This window comes from Lithobates pipiens, unplaced genomic scaffold (genome assembly GCF_037356315.1).
Source record: "Lithobates pipiens isolate NorthernLeopardFrog02 unplaced genomic scaffold, aLitPip1_a1.2 Scaffold_28, whole genome shotgun sequence".
NCBI lineage: Eukaryota > Metazoa > Chordata > Amphibia > Anura > Ranidae > Lithobates > Lithobates pipiens.
The window spans coordinates 30,615,259-30,640,695 of NW_027507789.1; the positions used below are offsets into that span (position 1 = coordinate 30,615,259).

Sequence of the window (25,437 nt, forward strand, 5' to 3'; positions counted from 1 at the left end):
CTTAATCAGGAATTGTAGTAGCAAGAGCTCACTGTTGAAGTATGCATAGTATATAAAAGCCAGGGGTTGACTCAGCCCACCGGGCTCTGCCTATAGCTAAAATATGACTTATGTGTGTACTATAACTATTGTAATAGCAGATACTGTATACTGTACCTGTTTTTATTACCAGATTGCTGGGAAAATTGATTATCAGCCTTCAGCATCTTCCAAAGAGTGGCCGTCTGGTTCTTAAAGAGGCTCTGGTGGATAAAAACTACAGCGTCACCAAGGTAAGAGCTTTTCTGGATTGTCCCTAACATTAAAGGGAGTGTTTTTGAATATATTATCTTTATTTATTATGGTTCATATTGCCTATGAACATTTTGTATTCTCATTTTCCTCCAGAATGTAGATATCTCAAGCTAAAATGTACAGACACAAGTGAATGAGTCACAGCAGTAAGACCTGCCTTACACTCTGCCCTGCTAGACAGGGATGTGTGGAGTCTCAATGAGAGAGAGAGAGAGAGAGAGAGAGAGAGTCTGAAGGCAAACATCACCTTCTGTGCTATCTCTTTAGAAAACCCATACCATAAGTACTATGACACCATTGTCATGAGTGCATCCTGCACTAAAGGTCAAAGCTCTGGTTTCCACCTATTTATTGTTTTTTTATTTATTTTATTTTTATTTTTTTGCTTGGACTATTAAAAAGTTAACCCAGTGTTGGACTTGTAATGATTAAAAGGTAACTCCACATTTGTGGGGAAAAAAATATATCAAATAAAGAAAAGATAATATAGCTCATATAATTGTGACACTAATCATTTTGTAATTGAATGTTATTAAAAATTGCCTTTCCTTTTCAATCTTCAGTCAATGTATTTTTCTGAGAATACATTGCAATATGGCTACCTGGATTTTTCTGTACACAGAGTGTGTACTGACCACTCCCCAGAAACGTAATTTCCTGTTTGTGTGATTGGCTCACCAATTTTCGCAGATGTCTGCCTAAGATGCAAGTCAGATTTCAGGCATCCCCTGCAACAAAAATGTCATTTTTTGGGAGATACTTTCAATAGGAACATGTCTAAAGGGATGCAGGGCCAGCAGATTTCCTCATTAGTGCCCTGTAGCTCCACACCTGACAGTTAATTATGAAACCACTCCCATTAGACCCACGCAGTACAGAGGCACAGACAAACACACACGGATTTCTTCAGAATAACAAAAGGTAGGAATCTGCAACAAAGTTTGTTACAAACCTTGCAATGTACACAGATCACCCAGAGGGGAATGTTTTTTTCTCAACAAAAGTTGAGTTACATTAAAAAAATCTCAATTCAACCCCCCTCACGATCTTAATCCAGCATTTCCACCATTCATGTAACAAGTGCGGAGCCGTTCTCCTGCTCAGAGCTGTCAAAAAAAAAGCAGCCTGCGATGTTTATCAACAACATTGCTGAAAGAAAGATAAAAAATCATTGTATCTTCTGTTCTTTTAGAGATCAAAGGGATGAACTTTGGTCTGCAAATGAGGACAGATTAACCACTTAAAGCGGTGTTCCAGCCGCAAATTATTTTTTATTAAAGTCAGCAGCTACAAACACTGTAGCTGCTGACTTTTAATAAGGACACTTACCTTGTCCAGGGAGCCCATGATGTCAGCCCCCCTGAGGCAGATCCAGTCTTGGATCAGGTGCAGGCGCCGCCATTCTAACTTAGGGAAACCGGCAGTGGAGCCTTCAGTTTCCTGCTGTGCATGCATGAGTCACACCGCGCTTTCTGAATGGCCCTGTCATCTTCTGGGACACACACAGGTCCCAGAAGGCAGCGGGGGAGCAGGAGGAAATGACGCCCTGGGTCACAGCGAGATAGGAAGGAAGTACACTCAGTGCTTCAGAAAAGGCAAGAAAGAAAAGAAAAGTTATCCAAAAACGAGTGGTGGAGGGGTGTTTTTTCCTTTAAGATAATTTTGTAAAAGTGGGTGAAACCCCCACTCTAAAGACTAAGCCTTTTTCTGACAGGTGTTGCTGACAAGTTAAAATCAGTATTTTTTGCTCTAAAATTACTTAGAACCCCCAAACATTATATATAATTTTTTTTTAGCAGAGACCTTAGAGAATAAATATTATATGTCACACGGTATTTGCGCAGCGGTCTTTCAAACTAATTTTTATTTTATTTTTTCAATTCAAAAAAAAATAATTAAACAGCAAAGCCCAATTTCTTTGTATAATGTGAAAAGATGATGTTACGCCGAGAATTATGAGAGAATCATGATCTTTAATCTAAGCAAAAAAACATGATTCTCATTTTGTCCAGTATCATGCAGCTCTACAATATATATAGTAAAACATTTATTTATTTATTTCATGTACTTATATAGCGTTGTCAATTTATGCAGCACTTTACATATACAGTGAGGGAAATGCTGATTTTGTATGTTTGATGATCAGTCTATAATTTTAATGGTAGGTTTATTTTAACAGTGACACCCCTTTCACACCAGGGCATTTTGCAGGCGCTATAGCGTTAGAAATAGTGCCTGCAATCCGCCCTAAAGAAGCTGCACCATTGTGTGTAGTGTGAAAGCCCCGAGGGCTTTCACACTACAGCGGCGCGCTGGCAGGACGTCAGGGAAAAGTCCTGCCAGCAGCTTCTTTGGAGCGGCGAAGGAGCAAAACGCCGCTATTGCAGCGTATTGCTGGCGGTTTTAACCCTTTCGCATCAGCTAGCGGGGGGTAAAAGCGCCCCGATAGCGGCCAAAATGCGCCGCAAATCCGCCGCAAATCTGGTGGTAAAAGGCCGCTAAAAATAGCGGCGTTTTACCGCCGACGCAAAGGGCGGTGTGGTGTGAAAGGGGTCAGAGAAAGAATAACAAGAAAAATATCCAGAAAAACGCATTTCAGTTATAAACTGATTTGCATTTTAATGAGTGAAATAAGTATTTGACCCTTTCGCAGAACATGACTGACAGAGGTCAGACAATTCTTGTAGTTGTCCACCAGGTTTCCACACATCTCAGGAGGAATTTTGTCTCACTCCTCTTTGCAGATCATTACAATTTTGAGGCTGACGTTTGGCAACTCGAATCTTCAGCTACCTCCACATGTTTTCTATGGGATTAAGGTCTGGAGACTGCCTTGGCCACTCCAGGACCTTAATGTGCTTCTTCTTGAGTCACTCCTTTGTTGCCTTAGCCATGATTTTTGGGTCATTGTCATGCTGGCATACCTATCCACGATGCATTTTCAATGCCCTGGCTGAAGTAAGGAGGTTCTCACCCAAGATTTGACAGTACATGGCTTCGTCCATTGTCTTTTTGATGCAGTGAAGTTGTCCTGTCCCCTTAGCAGAAAAACACCACCAAAGCATAATGTTTCCACCTCCATGTTTGAAGGTGGGGATGGTATACTTGGGGTGATAAGCAGCATTCCTTCTTCTCCAAACACAGCGAGTTGAGTTGATGCCAAAGCGCCAAATTTTGGTCTCATCTGACCACAACACTTTCACCCAGGTCTCCTCTGTATCATTCAGATATTCATTAGAAAACTTCAGACGGGCCCGTACATGTGCCTTCTTGAGCAGGGGGACCTTGTGGGCACTGCAGGATTTCAGTCCTTCGCGGCGTAGTGTGTTACCAATTGGTTTCTTGGGGACTATGGTCCCAGCTGCCTTGAGATCATTGACAAGATTCTCTGTGTAGTTCTGGGCTGATTCCTCATGATCATTGAAACTCCACAAGGTGAGCTCTTGCATGGAGCCCCAGACTGAGGGTGACAGTTATTTTGTGTTTCTTCCATTTGCCACCAACTGTTGCCACCCTCTCACTAAGCTGCTTGGCAAAGGTCTTGTAGCCCATTAATCCTTGTGTATGGAATCTGGTCCCTGACAGGTCTTGGCCATGGTGTTGAGACTGGATTCTGATGCATTGATTGCTTGTGTGGACAGGTGTCTTTTATAAAGGTAACAAGCTGAGAGATTAGCAGCACTCCCTTTAAGATAGTGCTCCTAATCTCAGCTCGTTACCTGTATAGAAGACACCTGGGAGACAGAAATCTTGCTGATTGATAGGGGATCAAATATTTATTTCACTCATTAAGGCCGGGTTCACACTGCTGCGGGGGGAGATCCGGATGTGATTCGCACCGCACTGCAGTGCAAATCACATCCGATCTCCGTAGCGATGCGAGTTCAGCCATACAGATAGTATGGCTGAATTCGCATCGCTCCCGCAGCAAACTCGCACAGGACCCTTTTTTTGGTCCGCAACAGAATCGGATCGCATGGGTGTTCACACCATGCGATCCGATTCCTGTGCGAGTCTGCAGATCGCCCTGCGATATGCGGACGGATCTGGGGGTGTCATTAACATTTCATTGACACTCCCAGCCGTTCGCATAGGGCAGTGTGAACTGCCGGCGGGAGTCATGCGATGCGGGAAAACGCCGCGGATTCGCGGCGTTCCCGCATCGCTGTGGTGTGAACCCAGCCTAAAACGCAAATCAATTTATGACTTTTTTAAAATGGGTTTTTCTGTCTCTCGCTGTTAAAATATACCGACCATTAAAATTATAAACTGATAATTTTTTTGTCAGTGGGCAAACGTACAAAATCAGCAGGAGATCAAATACTTTTTTCCCTCACTGTACATTCACATCAGTCCCTGCCCTCAAGGAGCTTACAATCTAAAATTTCTAACTCACATTCATACATACACATACTAGTGGCAATTTAGACAGGAGCCAATTAACCTACCAGCATGTATTTGGAGTGTGGGAGGAAAGTGGAGCACCCGGAGGAAACACACACAAAGGCACAGGGAGAACATGTAAACTCCAGGCAGTTAGTGTTGTGGTTGGGATTTGAACCAGCGACCCTTTTGCTGCTAGGTGAAAATGCTAAAACATGATATAAAACATCAGTTAAATAAGCATGTAAAAATGTAAATAAAATTGACTTAAAACCAATGTAGTTTCCTGAAGCAAATAAAGTGAAAGCAACAGTCATTTGTTATAATCTAACTATGACCTTGTGTAACAGACAAGCTCCTAGAGACTGTCTCTTTCTGTGGTGACTAATAAGAAAGTCCCATGACAGAGCAGTAGATGTGTCTTGTCTCCCACATAGCGGCACACCTATTCTCACCTCCCTCTGCCTCACCGCATAGGAATTCATCTGACTTGCTGGTTTTGCGTGTTAACAGTTTGCCACTGGAGCGCTTATTGCGACAATTCATTATTGCTTTTCCGATCAATTTTCATGTTGTTTGAACAAAGCACGGTCATAAAACAACACAACAGAAGAGTGTTGTGGCAGAAATTTCATTGGGGTTAGGTGCCTGATGAGCAAAAGTGTCTAAAAGTGCATGTTTCAAGCCCAGGAACTCGTTCTGCTTTTTTTTTTTTGTAGTGGTATTATGTATGGAATTTGTTACCAATTTCAAGTACAGAATTTAAGGACAGCTAATAGTAACCAGTCGCAATTACCTAGACTTGTTTGATGTAGTACCCTGGTGTTTAGGTAGGGCTGCTAACAAATTTAGTTTGCCGGGTAATAATTGTCCTGGCTAATTGTTAGGTGATCCACTGACTTCCTTCTAATTCTGGAATTGCTGCACTTCTCTTTTCTGTCAGTGGGTGGCACTGCTACCTTTGGCATTAGAATGACAAGACCACAGTGAGTTCAGGTTGTGAATAGACATGCTGGGAAAGTCTATTTAAAGTGATTGTAAAAGCTTGTTTTTTATTTTATTTAAAATAACAAACATGTCATACTTACCTCCACTGTGCAGCTCATTTTGCATAGAGTGGCCCCTGATCATCCTCTATTGGGGTCCCCAGCAAAGCTGGTAACTCCTCCCCGCATCAGATAACCCCCTATGTGAAGCACTCTCCCGGCGTGCTCCCGAGTCCAGCATTCGGCATCCATATACACACGAATGCCGGACTCGGCCCCACACCCTGGCACCCCCATCATTGGATATGATTGCAGCAACGGGAGCCAACGGCTGCACTGCTATCAATCTATCCAATCAAGAGCTGGGACCCCATGCAGAGAGGGACAGTGCGTCTCTGCCGAGGGAAATATGGGGCTCAGGTAAGTAAAACGGGGGCTGGGGGGCCAGGTGTTTTTTGAAAAAAAACACAAGGGTTTGCAACCCCTTTAAGGAGAAGGAGTCAGGTGATCAGTGTCCTTTTAGCCCCAGGCTGAGGCCTGGGGGCTGTGTGTGAAGCAGTAGCTGAAGGTTAGGCCTAAGCCGGGGGCCTAGCCACATGTGTCAGCCTGAGGGGAGCCTGATCTTTGCAGAGTGAAGCAAGTGTTGCCAGAGGTGAAGGAGAAGCAGTTCCCACATGGGACGACCACTCTTGTTACCAGCGTCAAGCGAGAACCACAGGTCAGCGATAAAGGGGACACCGTCGCCAGTAAGGGACAACTACTCCCATTATCAGAGGCCAGGTTTGTGATGTCTGAAGAAGTACCAGAACAGCCTTTTTCGGTAGCTGGGGGAGGGAAAGCTTGGGAAAACTTCAACGTTCAATTCAGGGACAGCAGAGATGACACTGGAGGAGCATTAGTGAGTGCCAAGCCAGGGACCTAGCAGGTCAGCAGGGGTGACACTTAAATATGATTCAGCGGGTTAGCTGAGAGCCAAGCCAGGGACCCAGCAGGTAGGGTGGGTGACCCTTGGCGTGTAGAGCAGGTTAGCTGTGGAAGAGCTCAGGGGTTCCAGTGGGCTGCTGGTATCTGAAGGTCTGATGAGAAGACTGGGAGGCTGTAAGATGGAGGCCAGGTCCAACACAAATGGGATACCAAGTCTGGTATGTGTACAGATCTGTGTTGAAGTCAACCTACAAGTTCAGTTGCCATAGGAGACACGAGTTCTACAAATACAGTGCTGCAATCAGCTTAAAGGCCCTCAACCTATATAGATGTCTACCTATAGAAGTCTCAGAGTCTGCCAATTGCTATTGCATCTGTCTAAAGGTGTTCAGGCCCTAACCCTCTCTCCCCTAGTTCTTTTAGGAGACAATAAATCTCTTTTGTTCAAATTCAAAAAGTGACTGGCCCCCAATTATTCTATCTTGCATTACGCCCCCTATGCCGAGTAATCCACTCTACAAAAAAGGTCAGCTCTCCCTGACCCTGGAGGTCACTATTAGGCCTCTAGAGGTCTCGGACAGTGCTAGATTTATAATGTTGAATATGGGATGCAAATTAGTTTTAAAATTGGTGTCATATTTACCTGCTCTGTGCAAGGGTTTTGCACAGGGCAGCTCCGATTCTCTTCTTTTAGGGCCCGTCTGCGTTTTTGGCTCCTCCTCTTCAGTGAGTGCCCCCATAAGAAGCCACTTCCCATGGGGGGCACTTGTGTGGGTTTTCTTCCAAGCTGCCCTCCGCTCCTCATCACAGGTTTTAATTGACAGCAGTGGGAGCCAATGGCTCCTGCTTACTATCAATCTGCCCAGAGAGGAGGGACATAGCTAGGGGAGCCTCGGCTCTCATTCACTGCGCTGGATTGTGAATGGGCTCAGGTAAGTATAAAAGGTGGGGAACTATAGAATGCATTAAGGTAAAAAAATCTTTAGGCTTTAGAACCAATTTAAGTATACCATTGAATGTGTTTTGCTATATCCCTTGAATAAGTGCAAAGCAAATACCTGTTGATCCTGCCCAGACATCAAGTGAACTGATAACTTCCTGTGCTCTGTCTGTGCCAACTTTTAACTATTATTATTATTATTATACAGGATTTGTATAACCCCAACAATTTATGCAGCGCTTTACAACATCAGAGCAGACAGTACAGTTACAGTACACTTTAATATAGGAGAATCAGAGGGCCCTGCTCGTTAGAGCTTACAATCTAGGAGGACGGGTCGAGTGATACAAAAGGTAATAGCTGTGGGGGATGAACTAATAGAGAAAATAAAAGTACAGCTGTTAGGGTGGGATAGAATAGGCTTCTCTCAAGAGAAGAGTTTTCCGGAACCGTCTAACAGCAAACAGAGTAGGAGATATTCAGACAGATCGGGGTAGGGAGTTGAGGTAAAAGTAGGATGGGAGAGGTTCAGGAAAAGTCTTGGAGGCGAGTATGGGAGGAGGTAACAAGGGAACTAGAGAGCAGGAGGTCTTGGGAGAAACAAAGAAAACTATTAGGTTGGTATTTGAGACCAGGTTAGTGATGTAGCCGGGGCCAGAGTTGTGGATGGCTTTGTAAGTTATTGTTAGTATTTTTAATTTAATTGTTGGGTGAGCGGAAGCCAGTGGAGGAATTGACAGAGAGGAGTAGCAGACACTTAACGGTTGGTAAGGTGGATGAATCTGGTGGCAGCACTCATGATGGACTGAAGGTGGGTAAGCCTATGTAAAGGTAATCCAGTGAGGAGGGAGTTGCAGTAGTTGAGGCAAGAGATGACCAGCGAGCCGATTAGGAGCTTTGTGGTGTTATTGGTTAGGAAGAGAAATGTATTTTGGAGATGTTGCTGAGGTTGACACTGCAAGATTTGGACAGTGATTGGACAAGGGGTGAAAGGATAGTTCAGAATCCATGATTTGACCTGGAACCCTGGCATGCAGGGACGTGTTGATAGTTCCATCAATCTTGGCAAGGAAATCGGGAAAAGTAGCATGTGGGGTGGAAATATTATGAACTCGGTTTTGCATAGATTGAGTTTGAGAAAATGATGTGACATTAAGCTGCTATGTCTGTTAGTAAATTAGAGATAAGTGAGGAGACAGAAGGAGTGAGCTGAAGGGTAGAGAGATACATTTGGGTGTCATTAGCCTAGAGATGGTATTGGAAGCCATGGGAGGCTATCAACTGACACAGGGAGGAGGTGTTGATCGAGAATATAAAAGGTCCAAGGACAGAACCTTGGGGGACCCCAACTGAGAAAGGAAGAGGAGGAAGAATAGTAAGTAACACTAAAAGTGCGGTTGGAAAAGTAGGTTGAGAACCCGTGAAGATTACAATTGCAATGTTCCCAGTTCACTCTGTGGACTACTAAATACCTATGCTATTGAAAACACAGAGACGGAAATGTGCAGAGCCCACCCTTTTTTGAAGCCAATTAGAGCCCCAAAAAAAAAACAGTTTAAATCCATGTGTTTGGCACCCTGCATGTATATTAGGGGCTGAGAACATGGATTAGGGGGGCGGTGCCCCGTATGGATGGGCCGCCACTGGATTTTTTTCTTGGGTGTAAGCTTCAGTCCAGTCACCACAGGGTATTTAAGTATGTCAAGGCAGATGTTGACTGTCCAAGCACATGACCAGAGGTGTGAAAATTTGTGACAATACCCTGTTCAAAGTAACATATTTCAATAATCACTGTGTCACAGGGTCTGAAACAGGTGTTAATTGAGTTTCATAGCTGAAGGTAGGACTTTTTATCAAATTTTTTTCCTTCAATCAATGGGTTGAATTAAAAAAAAACACTCGAAGGTCTCCATATTCACACAAGGGATGTGAATTTAGGGATCACCCCCGCAGTGCTATTGTATGTCGACAGTGGGGACTCCCCCCTATCAGAATACACAGATCAGCAGTGTAGCCATTGGATGCAAAAGCTGATTGAATGCTGGTTTTCCAGCAGGACCATTCAACAGAAGCCAGTCTAAGGACTGGCTTTTGTTGAACAGAGAGGGGTACACATGAACTGAAACCAGCAGGAACCAGCAGAATTTTGTTATGTGTACCGAGATATAGACAGGCAATATATGTTGAGGACAAGGAGAAGAATTACCGTATATACTCGAGTATAGGCCGACCCGAATATAAGCCGAGGCCCCCAATTTACCCCCAAAAAAACTGGCAAACTTATTGACTCGTGTATAAGCCGAGGGTGAGATATGCCTGTCCATCCCTGTGTGTGTGTCCGTCCCTGTGTGTCCGTCCATCCCTGTGTGTGTGTGTGTCCATCCATCCATCCCTGTGTGTGTGTGTGTCCATCCATCCATCCATCCCTGTGTGTGTGTGTGTCCATCCATCCATCCATCCCTGTGTGTGTGTGTCCATCCATCCATCCATCCCTGTGTGTGTGTGTGTGTCCATCCATCCATCCATCCCTGTGTGTGTGTGTCTCCATCCATCCATCCCTGTGTGTGTGTGTCTCCATCCATCCCTGTGTGTGTGTGTGTCTCCATCCATCCATCCATCCCTGTGTGTGTGTGTGTCTCCATCCATCCATCCATCCCTGTGTGTGTGTGTGTCTCCATCCATCCATCCATCCCTGTGTGTGTGTGTCTCCATCCATCCATCCATCCCTGTGTGTGTGTGTCTCCATCCATCCATCCCTGTGTGTGTGTGTCTCCATCCATCCATCCCTGTGTGTGTGTGTCTCCATCCATCCATCCCTGTGTGTGTGTGTCCGTGTGTGTGTCCGTGTGTGTGTCCGTGTGTGTGTGTGTGTGTGTGTGTGTGTCCAGCCTACCTGTGTCCCGAGCCTCCGTCCCGTGCCTTGCCTCCTTGCCTCCGTCCCGTGCCGTGCCTTGCCTCCTTGCCTCCGTCCCGTGCCGTGCCTTGCCTCCTTGCCTCCGTCCCGTGCCGTGCCTTGCCTTGCCTCCGTCCCGTGCCTTGCCAGGATCGCCTCGGCGCCCATTCTAAAATTCAAAAGCCCCGCCTCCGCCTCCGCCTGTGATAGGCGGAACACTGAATTTCCCAGCAGCCTGTGTTCCGCCTATCACCGATATCGTCTCATCCTCGTACTACGGACGAGGATGAGACGATGTCCGTGATAGGCGGAACACAGGCTGCTGGGAAATTCAGTGTTCCGCCTATCACAGGCGGAGGCGGAGAAGGAGGCGCGGCTTTCAAATTGTAGTATGTCCGCCGTCTGTCTGCTCGATACGCTGATCGAGCAGTCAGACGGCGATGACTCGAGTATAAGCCGAGGGGGGCACTTTCAGCCTCAAAAAAGAGGCTGAAAATCTCGGCTTATACTCGAGTATATACGGTAAGTGAGCTCCTAACTTCCTGTGCCCTCTGCCCCAGTAGACCGTTATCATTTATAATGTTCCCAGCTATAGCCGAGAACTATAGAACACCAGTCTTCTGTATTAAAGAGTAGAGGCAAGAGGGAGGTGTTTATAGACCTGTCCTTGGGTGACAACACTACATCTCCAAAGATACAGTATACTAAGTGAGTGTTGTCACCCTAGGAGAGGAAAACAAGTTCAGCCGCTACATCTAAGGATTGGTAAGCGGCAATATGTATAATTTTTGGGGTTTAGATATGCTTTGAAGAGTGTTATGTAGCAGATTTATACTGAGCTGCTACTGTACTTCCAGGCACATGGCCTGCACATGGTCTGATGCTGTGAGAGTATGCTGAAGTTTGCTCTGTGTGTGTTGTATGTTTGCCTTCTGCAGATTCAATAGTTTATTTACACAGGCCCATTGTCTGTTAGGTATTTTTCTTTCAATGTGTAAAGGGCCCCTTTTAATAAAGAGTATAGTGTTCTTGGGTTAGTCATGGTTTAGTTCTTTGCTTGCAGAATTCAGCCACTGCCCTTTAAGAATGTTTATGACTGCTCATATCATAGCTAAATATCTGAGCATGTAGGTTCCTTTGTCATGGGAGGCACTTTGATGTGTCATCTAAAGATTATTCTTTGAAGACTTCACATTAGAATAAACATTCTTGAAGTCCATCAGTCCTTAACCACCTCCCCATTGCCCCCCCTCTCCCTGTTGTATTTTTTCCTTATTTTGAAGTTGGCAGGCCAGTCAAGTCATGCACAGAGTCTTCTTCTCCTTTGGACCTTCTCACAGTGGTGAGCAGTCCTCAATGGTGCAGAAAGTGGTACCGATCAGTGCTGTCCTCTTCATCATTAAACTGTGATTGTAGGGTGCCATGGTGAAATGAGATCCACAACAACCTGTACTCATCATATAGAAGACCTTACCCATTCTCAGCTGCTATAGACAGGATTGAAATGCTGGAGACTGGTGTTCTGGCTGGGGTGTTCATCACCTAAAGCATAAGCCCATAATGTATGAAGCTGGCTCCTCGGTGTACTCATGGCAACAATTCCTTTATTGGCTACATATAAAATGAACAGCATTAAAAATGCAGCGTGTTTCAACGTACACAGCTTTCTTTATAACATCCCTATGAGGAAGGCTGACTGTGTAACTTGAAATATGTGTTGCATTTTTGATGCTGTATAATTTTTTATGTAAGCAATAAAGACATTTTTGCCAAGAGTAACCTAGCTAGCAAGCTTAATACATTATGGACTTGTACCCAACATATGTTTTCAGCCTTCTGGGTTGACTGATGTCGGACATCATTCATCCTGGAATACCAAGAACATCCACTGGTTGAATTGAGTTTTTTTCATTCCAGTCTACCTAGAGTTAAATCTAATGTGGCAACTCATTAAAGCATAAAAACACATAATTCTTCCATTAATATTCTTTTATCCTGTCTTTTCTCCCTCCCGCTACAGATTTATGTTGAGTTGGATATTCGGTATCAGCCACCAGATGGAGCAGCAGGATCCTGGATGGGAGAGGACTTTTTTAGTATAGAAGACCAGTAAGTTCAAAGAAACATTATGTAACGTTGGCACATTTTTGGTCTGTGAACCTTGTGCAATATTTTTCTCAAAACAGTTTTTGCCATTTTCTAAAACGCTAATTGGCATGTTTAATGTTTCAAAATGTTATATATACAGTACATTTCACATTTAATATACAATATTACAATTTAATATACATATTTTAAAAGATGTCATCTACTAGATATATCTGCCTCTCCCTCCCCCCCACTGTATTAAGCCAGCCATAGACAGTTCAAATCTCAACCGGTTGAGTAGGGACTGGCCAAGATCCGAACCATGTATGGACAGGCTGATTGTACCCAAGACGATCCATTGATTGGCTTGGGTACAACCAGCATGTCCTATTTTCAGGATGTGATTACTGCCAGCAGCTATAGTCACTAGCAATAATCACTGTGTTCTCCTGGCAGGGACGGCTCCCCACCCGGGAGAACACCATAGCTCCGCACGAGACTTGCAGGAAAGAAAATCACATCATCTTTAGATAGAGAGTCTGAAGGAAAACAGCCTCTGCTGTTGTGTCTCTTCAGAAAACTCAAAATTCTTTAACAGCAGTATCATGGGAACACCCAATATTTAATACTGTACTTATTTGAAATAATATGTTTTTTATAAGCAGTAAAACAAAAAAGTTTAAAATAGATATAAACTTACAAGTCGGGGGTGTGGCCGGATGTGGATGGGAGTGAAGACGTGTGAGGAGTGAGAGTATGGTGCTGCCCTCCCGCTCCCCACCCTGCCTACCTCGAGTTCCTCGTTCTGGTCCTGTACGCCCCGGGCTGCCCGGGCCGCCTTGTGTGGCTTAGGGGCTCCCCTGCATGCTGCCTTCTTGTGGCTGTTGTGCCCCATGCTTAGGCGGGCGCTGCTTGCCTGTGCGGATGTGTTTGCCGTCGCCGGCTGGGAGTGCGGGGGCCGCGGTCGCTGATAGGTGGTTGGTGGAGCAGGGGGTGAGAAGCTCGCTGAAGATCTCGCGAGATCTCGAACGGCTCCTGGTCTCCCGTAGTACCACTGCACTTTCCGCTCTGCTTGAATTAGGCGAGCGGCTTCGCGCGGCGTGGCGTGCGCTCTAGGAGCTATATGACAGGTCGGGCAGGTGAGAGGGGATCCCTGTAAAGAGCTCCCTCTTCCCCTCGTACTCACTGGTTTCAATTCGCCTCCTGTTCACCTGCCAGCACGGAAGGCGAGATGAGAGGCAATTAAAGGTAATTGTACTGAATATACTGAATATACTGAATGCCTAACCTCATGGGGAAGTGAGGGGAAGATCTGGATGACCTGTACACCCTTCTTACGGATCCATGGACTTGTACCAGCAATTGAGATAAGTGCCTTTCTTTCTTTTGGTCTTCAATTATTATTGATGAGAACTACTGACCTACTGAACTACTGACCTGGTTTGCCTTACTTTGGATATATATTGTGAATACACTGAATACACTGTGAATACACTGTGAATACACTGTGAATACATGCATATGCAATGCAAATATAAATACCTCGTTATAGGGCGGTGAGTCTCCTGCTACTGAGTCATCTGCTGAGGCTGGAGGTCAGGAGTTAACCAGTATTGTTCCACCTGACAAGTGAGGTAGTGTTATCGATACTAGGAGAGACACCACAATATTGCTGCCCCCCTCCTTTCCCCCCCCCCCTTCTTTTTTTTTTTTATATACCAGGGATATTATTATCTTCTTATTACTTGTTTAGCTGATAAGCGGAAGCTGATAACTTGTAAGGTGGGTCTTTACGTGGCTACTTAATTTAATTATGTCGAGAAAAAAGTCCCCTGAGGAGCAAATACCCATAGAGGGTCAACAAATTACTCGTGCCGCCAAGGATAAAACTAATCAAATGGCGGCAGCGTCAGCAGCGGCAAAATTGGAGCGGTATGCCCATTCTGGCCCTGCTTCTCCCAGTAATTCAAGCATTCAGCGGGGAGATCCACATAATAAAGATACCAAGAACTTATCTGCGGACAGAAGGAGCCAGGGCCAGTCTCTGGCCAACCCCAATTTACCAGCTGCTAAACTGGGGGGCAATAAGGGAGGGGGGGAGGAAAATTAGCAATGGCAACAATAAACTTGGAAACAACACTAAGTAGCTCCCATGCAGCGATGCCGAGCAACTCGGAGGAGGAACCTACATTAAGAGACATTTTGAACGCAATTAAGGACTGCAAAAACGCGATATCCAATTTTGATGAACAGCTAAAATATATAAAGGAGGAATTATTGTCCATGAGACAGGAGCTGAATAGGACTATACTAAGAACTACCGAGCTTGAGGAACGCATGGGTGTAATGGAGGATGAGCTGAGGCCTATGAGGCTGGAAATCGTTGCATTTAAAAAAGCAGCTATTATACAAGCGGATAAACTTGACGAGATGGAGAATAGGAACCGAAGAAACAATATCAGGGTGCTAGGTCTCCCTGAACACTGCGAGGGGACTAATTTGATAGGTTTTCTGGAGGAGTGGTTCCGAGAACTTTTCGGGGCGGCAATATTTACCCCGACATTCGCAATAGAACGGGCACATCGTACCCCAGGAAAATCCCGCTATACGGGGGAGCGTCCTAGGCCTATAATGCTCAAAATGCTTAATTACCAGGATAAAGTGTCTTTACTGCGAGAGGCCAGAATGAGGGGAGACATTAGGTTTAAGGGAGCCAGGGTGTCTTTGTATCCCGATTTTTCACCTGACCTCCAGAAAAGAAGAGCTGAATTTATACCAGTCAAAAGAGAAATGGTCAAATATAAGTTAGAATATGCACTCCTATATCCAGCCCGCTTAAGGGTGACTGCATTAGGAAAGACGCTCTTTTTCAATACACCAGAGGAAGCATCCCAATGGCTAGATGCAAGTAAAAAAGACCTATAAATATATGTTACAGGGCAGTTAGGTGTTCTTCAAGGGATTTGGGGGTATATATTTTTGGGGGGAGTGGATGGGAATAAGGGGTAAGTTTGTTAAAAATTGTTACATTGGTATTAGGTACAATATGGGTGGGGAGCAGGGGTTGAGTAGCAAGGGTGTGTGGTGTACAAGTGGGCATTGGTAGTGGGGGACAAAGGGTTCCCACGAGTGGGTGGAAAATTGGGGTGAGAGCACTTAGCAGGATTGGTATGTGTGAGTGGTGGGTGTGTTGCAAGAAGGCCACAAATGTACCCCTAGGGGGTAGCCCTAATGGGGCGAGGGGGGTGGGAGAGGGAGTTTGGCAAAAGGGGAGGGGGGAGAGTTGAGACGAGAAGGTGGGGAAAGGGAATAATAATAAAAACAACACAAGGGCTTATAAATTTGGTTGGGAGAGATAGTAAGGGAGGGAGAGTTGGGAAGGGAGGGTGGGTTAAGGGCGTGATAATAAAAGTAGTACAAGGATACACTAACTTGGAGATGCATTACTCACAAGGAGAAGGGAGAAAATATTTTGCACTAGATAGAGCACATGTATGTAAGAGGGGAAAAAGAAAGAAAAAAAAAGGGGGAAGGTGTTTTTTTTTTTTTCCTCTGGTATTATTATATTCACATTTTTTCCTTTTCTGTTTAAAATAAAAAGAAAATAAAAAGAAGAAGGAAAACTGCCCAATTTATAGGTTGCTAGGTAGTGATGCAGGTAAAAAGAATTAGGATAGTATCATGGAATGTGCGGGGCCTGGGAGATCCGACCAAAAGCAAAGTGGTCTTTTCAGCTTTAGAGGGTAAAGGACCCGGATTATTATGTCTTCAGGAGACTCACTTGATGAGTGATACGATTCGGTGTCTACAAGGTCGGAAATTCCAGACCCAGTTCCATTCCGTATACTCAACCTATGCAAGAGGGGTTAGTATCCTTGTGGACAGGGCGGTTCGCTTTTCCTGCTATAATAGCTGCATAGATGTAGAGGGTAGATATATCTTTTTATATTGCCAAATTGAAAATAGTCCCTACGTGATAGCCAACATATATATTCCTCCTCCATTTAAATTGGAAATTTTATATGAGTTACTAGCTTTTGTAATAGAGGGAGCGACAATACTCTTGTTACTCAGCAACCTTTTCCACATTATCAAGACTTGACATGGCTTTGGTGAATAGCAGTGCGATGTTACGAGTGGACGAGGTAGAATATGGCCCGAGAGGAGTCTCGGACAGTTCCCCCCTAATATTGACACTTTGTATAGGTAAGAAACAATATTCTGGCCAATGGAAAATGGACCCCGTATGGTTGGAACTAATGAAGGATACGGATCGGGTGACAACCAGGATAAAAGAGTTTATTAATGTGAATATGGGCACAGCATCAATGGGGGTCATTTGGGATTATTTAAAGGCCTTTTTAAGAGGTCTTTTTATACAACAAATCGCGAGGAGTAGGGCCGAAATGAGAAAACAGGAAGAGGAAGCCACCAAGGCGGTACTAGAGACAGAAAGACAATATATTACAAATCCGAACCCTATTACACAGAAGGCCTGGCTTGATAAACAGAAAGAATTTAAGACAACTATTAGGCATAAGATGGACAATAGACGTATATTGCAGAAACAAGCAAATTTTGGGGAGGGAGAAAAAGTGGGGCGAATGCTGTCATTTCTGGTTAAAGTAAATACGGCCCCTTCAGGGATAATATCAATTAGAACGCCAGAGGGAGAGATCACTTCTGAACCATCCATTATCAATAATACATTTTACCATTACTATAGCTCACTATATAAATCCCAAGGGGGGAGTGAAGAGGGTGCTATGGCAGCCTTTTTGGGGAATCTGAACATGCCTATAGTAACAGCAGAAGACTTAGCAGTATTGGAGGCCCTAATTACTATTGAGGAACTCCAAAGGGTGGTGGCAGAGATGCCTAACTCAAAAGCACCAGGACCCGATGGATTACCAATCGAGGTCTATAAGAGATATGGGGAGGTCCTGCTGCCACAATTATTGGAGACACTGAAGCAGGCCTTGCAGTGTGGAGCCTTACCTTCCTCGATGATGGAAGCCACGATAGTGGTTATCCCTAAAGAGGATAAGGACCCCATGGACCCGGCCTCATATCGCCCGATTTCACTTTTGGGATCAGATATTAAAATATTAGCAAAGGTGCTTGCAACACGCCTAAAAAGAATTGTCCATAAGCTCGTGCACCCTGACCAATCGGGTTTTATCCCGAATAGATCTACTAGTGTTAATATCCGTAGATTGTTTCTCAATGCCCAGATGCCGGTAGATAATGGAAGCTCCAGAGCAGTCTTGACTCTGGATGCAGCCAAAGCATTTGACAGCCTTGAATGGGAATATTTAATTAAAGTGCTTATCAGATTTGGGTTTGGACCAAATTTTCTTAAATGGATAAAATTGCTTTATACAGACCCAAGAGCAAAAATTAAAATTAACAATGAGCTCTCTGAGACTTTTGTATTAGAACGAGGCACGAGGCAGGGGTGCCCCCTTTCTCCTTTGTTGTTTGTTTTGGCGGTGGAGCCATTGGCCATCGCTATTAGGGCTCGCCCTGATATACAGGGATTTAGGAGAGGACAGGTAGAGGAAAAGATTGCATTATTTGCCGATGACATTTTGCTTTTCCTGGGGGATGCTCAAGCCTCATTGAAAGTGGCAATGAAGATAATTAGAGAATTTGGTCTCATATCAGGATTAACCATCAATTGGGATAAATCCGCTTTGTTGCCACTGGAACGGGGTTTTATATGCGCTCCCCGGGATATTCTGAATTTGAAACAGGTCGAGAAGTTTAAATATTTAGGGGTGTGGATCACTAGGGATGTAAATGCATACCTGGAAGACAATTTATCTCCTCTCCTAGTAAAATTAAAACAAAAGGCCGATATTTGGAGTCGCCTCCCCCTTTCGATGGCGGGTCGCTGCAATCTGGTTAAGATGGTATGGCTCCCTCAAATCTTGTACCTCCTTCATAACTCACCAGTATGGATTGGGGAAGGATGGTTTAAGAAAATAGAATCCTTATTTAGACTTCTTATATGGAAAAAGGGTCCATCAAGGATTAGTTTACGGACTCTGCAGTTGCCGTTGGAAGAAGGGGGGTTGGCGATCCCATATCCTAGACTTTACTACTTAGCGGCCCAGCTGCAGCATTTAGCTGGAGTAATGGCAATAAATGAAGCTAATCCCTGCCACAAGCTGTTAATGTTGGGATGTCCACATAACACGCTTGTGGAGGCGTTAGAGGCAAACTCACTTAGTATGCAATGTCCAACAACTACTCAAGTTACTAAACTCTGGAAATCAGTTAAGGCCCTACTGGGATATCAGAAGATATCCGTGTTGGCTCCCCTATGGGATAATAGAAACTTGGATGAGTTATTTAAAGTTGAAAGATGTAAGGAATGGGAAATTCAAGGGATACATAAGTTAGCGCAAATTGTTCAAGGCTCAGCTATTAGGTCATTTGCTGACTTAAGATCTGAATTTTCCCTATCAAACCGCTCATTTTACAAATATCTCCAGGTCAGACACGCAATTCAGGCCCAATTTAGATCGCAGGAGTTACAGTTGATCCAGATCCCGGTGATATCTCAAATCATGTCTCGAGATACGCTTAAAGGCTTGATCTCATTTATATATACTAGGCTGGGGGATAAGTTGTTAGATCGAAGTGGTATGATCAAAAGTAAAAGGAAATGGGAGAGGGATGTGGGACCAATCTCCGTACCTGACTGGGAGTGGATAATGGATCAGGGAACCAAGGTTTCTATTTCTCCGGCACAGAAAGCCTCCCAACTTTTCTTCTTTCACCGGGTATATTACACACCTAGGAAAATGTTTAAAATGGGGTGGAGAGACAATGATCAGTGTCCTAGATGTGGTAGAGTTGGAGACTTCATTCATATGTTTTGGAGGTGCCCGAAGCTTTTTAGATACTGGACACGGGTAATAGAGCATGTGAATGAGATCATTAGCTTGACACTGGATGCAACAGCGAGGACTTGCTTGTTGGCTATACCGGAGGGTTATAAAAGCCCTAAAAACTTATTTACACCAGTTACTAGATGCCTGTTTCAGGCAAGGAGGCTAATTGCTCAAAACTGGCAGTCACATTCTAGTCCATTGCCTGAAATATGGCTGATGAATATAAGGAAGATAATTAGTAATGAAAGGGTTTTTTACACTAAACAGGGTAATAGTAAGAAGTTTTTTTAATTGAAAAAGCCAACTTTATTGAGGTACGAATGCTTGGTACATAAATTGACGGAGGCCAACATGGCCAAAACAATAGCACATATATAGATACATTACAGTAACCGTGTAGCATAAAACAAACTACCCACAAGAGGTAGAGCCATCACATAGTATATATGTATATATAAAAAAAAACAAAGGAAGAAGGGAGAGACAGAGAGGGAGGGGAGAGGAGAAAAAAAAAAAAAGAAAAAGGGGGGAGGGAAAGGAGAAGATGAAGGGTGAGTATATCAAGTACACGTTTCACCATCTGCCAACCATCTACCCCAGACCTTTTCGTATTTAGGTGAACACCCCCTATGCACATAAATCAGCTTCTTATATGGAAGAGTATCATTTACCTCTTTTTTCCAACACTGGATTGTGGGGGGCAGGGCCTGCATCCACCTTCTAGCCACCGCTTTCCTTGCCAGGAATAGGGTCTCATGCAAAAAGGTGCGAAGAGATTTATCAGCTTCTAAGCTAGGCATCAGACCGAGCAGGCACATTTTGGGGTCTAGGGTAGCAGGTGAACCCATCTGGTCGTGCAGGAATCGTATCACTTGCATCCAGTATGCTTGAATAGTGGGACAGGTCCATAGAAGGTGATAAAGGGAGCCCGGGGTATGACCACATTGACGGCATCCCGGATTGTACATGGGCTTGAAACGTGCTATCTTCTGGGGAGTTAGATATGTCCTGTGTATGATATACAGCTGCGTGAGGCGATCTGACAGCCGGGGGGATACATATTTCACATCCCCCAGAATGTCATCCCAATCCTCATCCGCAATAAGCCCAACGTCCACCTCCCATCCGGCCTTAGCAGCATAGGCCAAGGCCATGACACCAGGGAGACGGATAGCGGAGTACAAGGTGGAGATTAATTTAGCTGGCTCAGTACCCGTAACTGTATCTACTATAGAGGGGACTGCCAAGGATGGGTTAGAGCTAATAAATTGGGTTTGTATGGCATGGCGGAGCTGCAGGTATCTAAAAAGGAGACAGTTAGGGAGGGAAAATTCGTCTTTGAGCATTTGAAACGTTTTTATTCCCATATTAGTCATGACCTGATAAATATATAAGATCCCATGGCGTATCCACACCACAGGATCTGGAATGGACAGCAGTTCAGGTAGGTGCATGTTGAACCAGAGAGGCGTGTGGGAGTGGACCCGTGGGATCCCACGTTTTTTCAGTGCCACCCCCCACACCCTCCGGTGATGTGTCAGCATGTCTGCGTTATGACGGGGGGAGCAACCCTTCAAGGGGGCCCTGAGTACTGCCTGAAGGGGGGTGTGGGCTGGATTGTCAGGATGCCCACAGATTAGTGCCTGATATCGTTGTAGTTCGCTTTTATCGAAATAATAAAAATGGGATAATTGTGAGGCAAGGTAGTACTCCTGAAAGTCTGGAAGAGCAGCTCCTCCCAGCGTTGCCGGGTTTTTCAGGAGCTTCCAGGATAATTTATGTCTGCTGTGTCCCCATAGAAATGAGTTAAGAATAGACTCAATCGTTTTGAAAATTTTTTGTGGTATATATAGGGGGGCATGCCACACGAGATAGAGTATCTTTGGTAAAAGTATCATTTTAACCAAATTAATGCGTCCCATAACCCCCAGTGGTAGTCTGGCCCAATTCTGTGTCTTAGTCTTGATCAGGGTACATAGGGGTTCAATGTTAAGGAGTGTGTAGTCTGTGAGCGACCTGGTCACCTGCACCCCAAGGTACTTAATCGAGGAGACCCTTGGGAGACTCAGAGGTGGAGACGTGAACGGAGGGGGGAAATGGTCAATGGGAAGGATCTGAGATTTGGACCAGTTAATACGCAAACCCGAATGGCCGCCGATACATTCTATAGAATGAAGGGCAGCGCACAGGGAAGGACCCGAGTCTGCCAGGTATAGGAGGGTATCATCGGCATACAGCCCGATCTTCTCTTCCAGGTTACCAATCTTAAGGCCTCGGATATTAGCATCTGCCTGAATCATGATGGCCAACGGCTCCACCGCCAGTGCATACAGCATGGGGGAAAGAGGGCAGCCCTGTCGGGTCCCCCTCTCAAGGGGAAATTGGTCCGATAACCAACCATTCACAAACACCCTGGCCTTGGGGGATTGGTATAGGAGTTGAACCCAACGAATAAAATTGGGGCCAAATCCAAATCTCGAAAGGCACTCCCATAAGTAGTTCCACTCCACAGAGTCAAAGGCCTTAGCGGCATCCAGAGCCACCACGACCCTCGACCCGATGTCATCGTGGGATCCCTGAATATTCATAAATAGACGACGAATGTTCATTGCTGTATTTTTCCCTGGCATAAAGCCTGTCTGATCTGGGTGGACTAGGGACAGAATGACTTGGTTGAGGCGGGAGGCTAGGATCTTAGCTAATATCTTAATATCAACTTGGAGCAGGGAGATAGGTCTATACGATTCTGGGTATTTAGGGTCCTTGCCAGGCTTAGGGATTACTACAATTTGGGCCTCTCTCATAGAGGGGGGTAGGGTACCTGTATCAAAGATAAATTTGTATAAGTCATAAAGTTTAGGGATAAGGGTTTCAGAGTAAGTGGCGTAGAATTCAAGTGGTAAGCCATCTAATCCTGGGGCCTTGGACGCTGCCAGGCAGGAGATAGCCACAGAGATATCTTCTATAGTAATAGGGGCTTCTAACAGTTCAAGCTGTTCATCAGCCAGTCTGGGAAATGCAACTCCCGCCAGGTAGTCCCTGGTGTCTTGGGGAGAGTGGGTGACCCGGGAGGTGTAAAGTGCACGGTAGAACTTCCCAAATTCCTCCGCCACTAGTTGCGGATCGGTGATATCGTTCCCCCGCGGATCTAACAACGACACTACCACAGGGGGATGCGCATCCAGATGGGCCAGGTATGCAAGTAGTTTGCCCGATCGCTCACCGTACTCAAACACCCTCTGCCTACAAAAGAAGATGCGCTGCTTAGCTTTCTCAATGTGCAACTGGGAAACCTGTCGCGTCTGTATCCTAAGATTATTGGCGGTGTTGGGCGAAGGGTCCCGATGGAACGCCTCCTCCAGCACCTGTAGATGTTCCGCAGCCTGTTGCAGAATAAGTTTAGATGACCTTTTGACTCTATTGATGTGCGTGGAAAGGAGGGAGCGGGCATGCAGTTTAAACATCTCCCAGACCATGTCATAAGCAGCTGAGTGCCCGTTAGCCGTGAAGTAATATTGTAGTTCAGTGGGGATGTCTTCCTGGTCCCTCAGGGCCGTCAGCCAAAACGGGTTGAGCCGCCAAGGAGGAGCAGGTGAGACGCTCAGGAGCTGGAGCGTAATCCAGTATGGAGTGTGATCCGAAAGTATTCTCGGAGCAAAGCCCACATCCCCTAGTTTCGGTCTTAGGGACCTTGAAATTAAAATAAAATCTATACGCGACATAGTATTGTGACTGGCCGAGAAGCATAAAGGCTTTAGCGTGTGGGTGTCTGTGGCGCCAAGTGTCAACAATAGCAAAGTCGGTCAGCATGCGGTATAGCCTAGTGTGGGCTGGCGAGTCAGAGGGAGGGTCTGGTGCACCCATACGGTCCAGGGCAGGAGTGAGAGTCATATTAAAGTCTCCCATCCACACCGCTGGTACGGAGGGATATTGAGTCATAAAGGCAAGACCCTCACTAATGACCAGTGGCGGCCCGTCCATAGGGGGCGCCCGGGCGCCGCCCCCCCCTGTGTGGTCACAAAAAAAAAAAAAAAAAAAAATGTAAAAAAAAAAAAAAAGTTTTAAAACTGCCCCTTTAAAAAAAAAAAAAAAAAAAAGTTCTTTAAGGAAGTGCTCGAGCGCCGGTAACAGTGCACGCCGGGAAATGCCACGCCAATGCAATCATGAGATTGCAGGCGTGGCGCTTCATTTGCGGGCGTTTAGCCCGCCTCAGGGCGCTTTCTGAAGCGCTGAGTAGCTTCCGCCCGGCGCTGTAGTATGTGTTACTATGGCCGGGCGGGCAGTTTGATTGACATCTGAGTTGACTCAGATGTCACTTCCTGTCTTCTCTCTCCCATTTCACCTGAGAGAGGAAACAGGAAGTAAGAGGAGTACAGCGGTGTGCAGGAGAGGAGCGGCTGCGGAGAACACCGGAGAGGAGCACACAGTCAGGTAAGTGGGCTTCGGGTGTGTGTGCGGGTCCTGGGCATACATGGGATCGTGTCCCACTTCCTGCTGTGGCACCATGCCACCCAATGCTATAAAAAGGTGAGCAGCTGGTGACGAGCCAGAGTACACTACGTGCCGCATACATGGCTGTCCTTTCTTAGGAAGAGGACTCCATGCACTGTACTTCGGCACACTTCTCTTTTGGGTTTTTATATTTTTGAATGGGGGGGGGGGGGGGCAGGGAATCCTGTAATAGAGCCTTGAATCGTTGTTCAGACCCTTTCCTTCACTCTTCCAACATTTTGAAGCTTTAGCCTTTTTTGTAGATGACTCAGGTTGTTGCCATGGTTTAAAACCTATTTTATCAGGGGCATGCAGGTCCTTTTTGGGGGTTTTATTTTTCTTTAAGATGACAGCTGATGAGGGGGACATGCGGTGTCCTTGCAGCCAGCTGTGACTGGACCTTGCCCTAATTGAGATGTGACGTTAGCTGTTGGGGGAAAAGTGTGGACTTTGGATACTGAGTGGGTGTCTCTGAACTCCAGATGCCGTGTGTCTTGATCATCTGAAGCATTGCTGAAATACAGATGAGGGTGAAATCTGAAGGCTCAGAAATGCAGACTGTTGTGGCTCTGGGGCAACACAGAAGCCAACTGAATTTTACAATGAAGATTATGGGTTAAGTCAGTGCATGGTGGAGTCCTCTCCAGATTTAATTGAATGAGGTGCAAGAGCTGAGTGGTTGTTGCATTGACTTGCTATATTAAAGTAGACCTGCCAGGATATGTAGCCCCTGAAGAATTTGGACATTTGTCATATTGCCTTTCCAGGAAGGTTGCTTTCTGCTCAATGGCAATGATTAGTGGGGGGGGGGGGGGGGGGGCACTTGTTTTGTCACTTGTCCATGGTGGGCTTTTCCCACAAACTGACAGGTTTTTCTAATCTGCCCAGGAAATCTAGAAATCTGGTCTGCCAAAACCTATTGTTCACACTTCACTGGCCACTCTGACCTGTCCTCCCTGTAATGTGCTTTGCGGAGGAATGGTCACAGGAGAGCAACAGCACACCTATGTGTAACATTATTCAGGATTACAGACTTCTGGATAGACATATCTGTGTGTATATATGTGTACCACTACCCAGGATTGCAGAGTGCTGTATAGATATATACTGTGTATTTATAGGCATACCATTATTCAGGATTGCAGACTTCTGTATAGCTATCTATGTATAGATGTGATATTATGCAGGTTTTGCAGACTCACATGGATTGCAGAGTGCTGTATTGATATCTATATGTATAGGTGTACTATTATCCAGGATTGCAGAGTGCTGTATTGATATCTATATGTATAGGTTTCAGAGTTATATATAGGTGTACCATTATCCAGGATTGCAGAGTGCTGTGTATATATATCTATGTATACTATTCATAGATATATATACAGCACTCTGCAATCCTGGATAATAGTACACCTATACATATAGATATCAATACAGCACTCTGCAATCCATGTGAGTCTGCAAAACCTGCATAATATCACATCTATACATAGATAGCTATACAGAAGTCTGCAATCCTGAATAATGGTATACCTA

At 45.1% G+C, this 25,437-nt stretch overlaps 1 protein-coding gene across 1 annotated transcript in view; it reads left to right on the top strand.

The window, feature by feature from the left end:
* The window catches only part of LOC143935273 (fer-1-like protein 4), a 195,606-nt gene that overhangs the window by 48,079 nt on the left and 122,090 nt on the right, over window positions 1–25,437 (top strand). Inside the window, exons 4-5 of the mRNA XM_077459016.1 lie at window positions 173–272; window positions 12,441–12,529. Of these exons, the coding sequence (XP_077315142.1) occupies window positions 173–272; window positions 12,441–12,529 (189 nt within the window). The remainder of the gene's footprint in view (window positions 1–172; window positions 273–12,440; window positions 12,530–25,437) is intronic.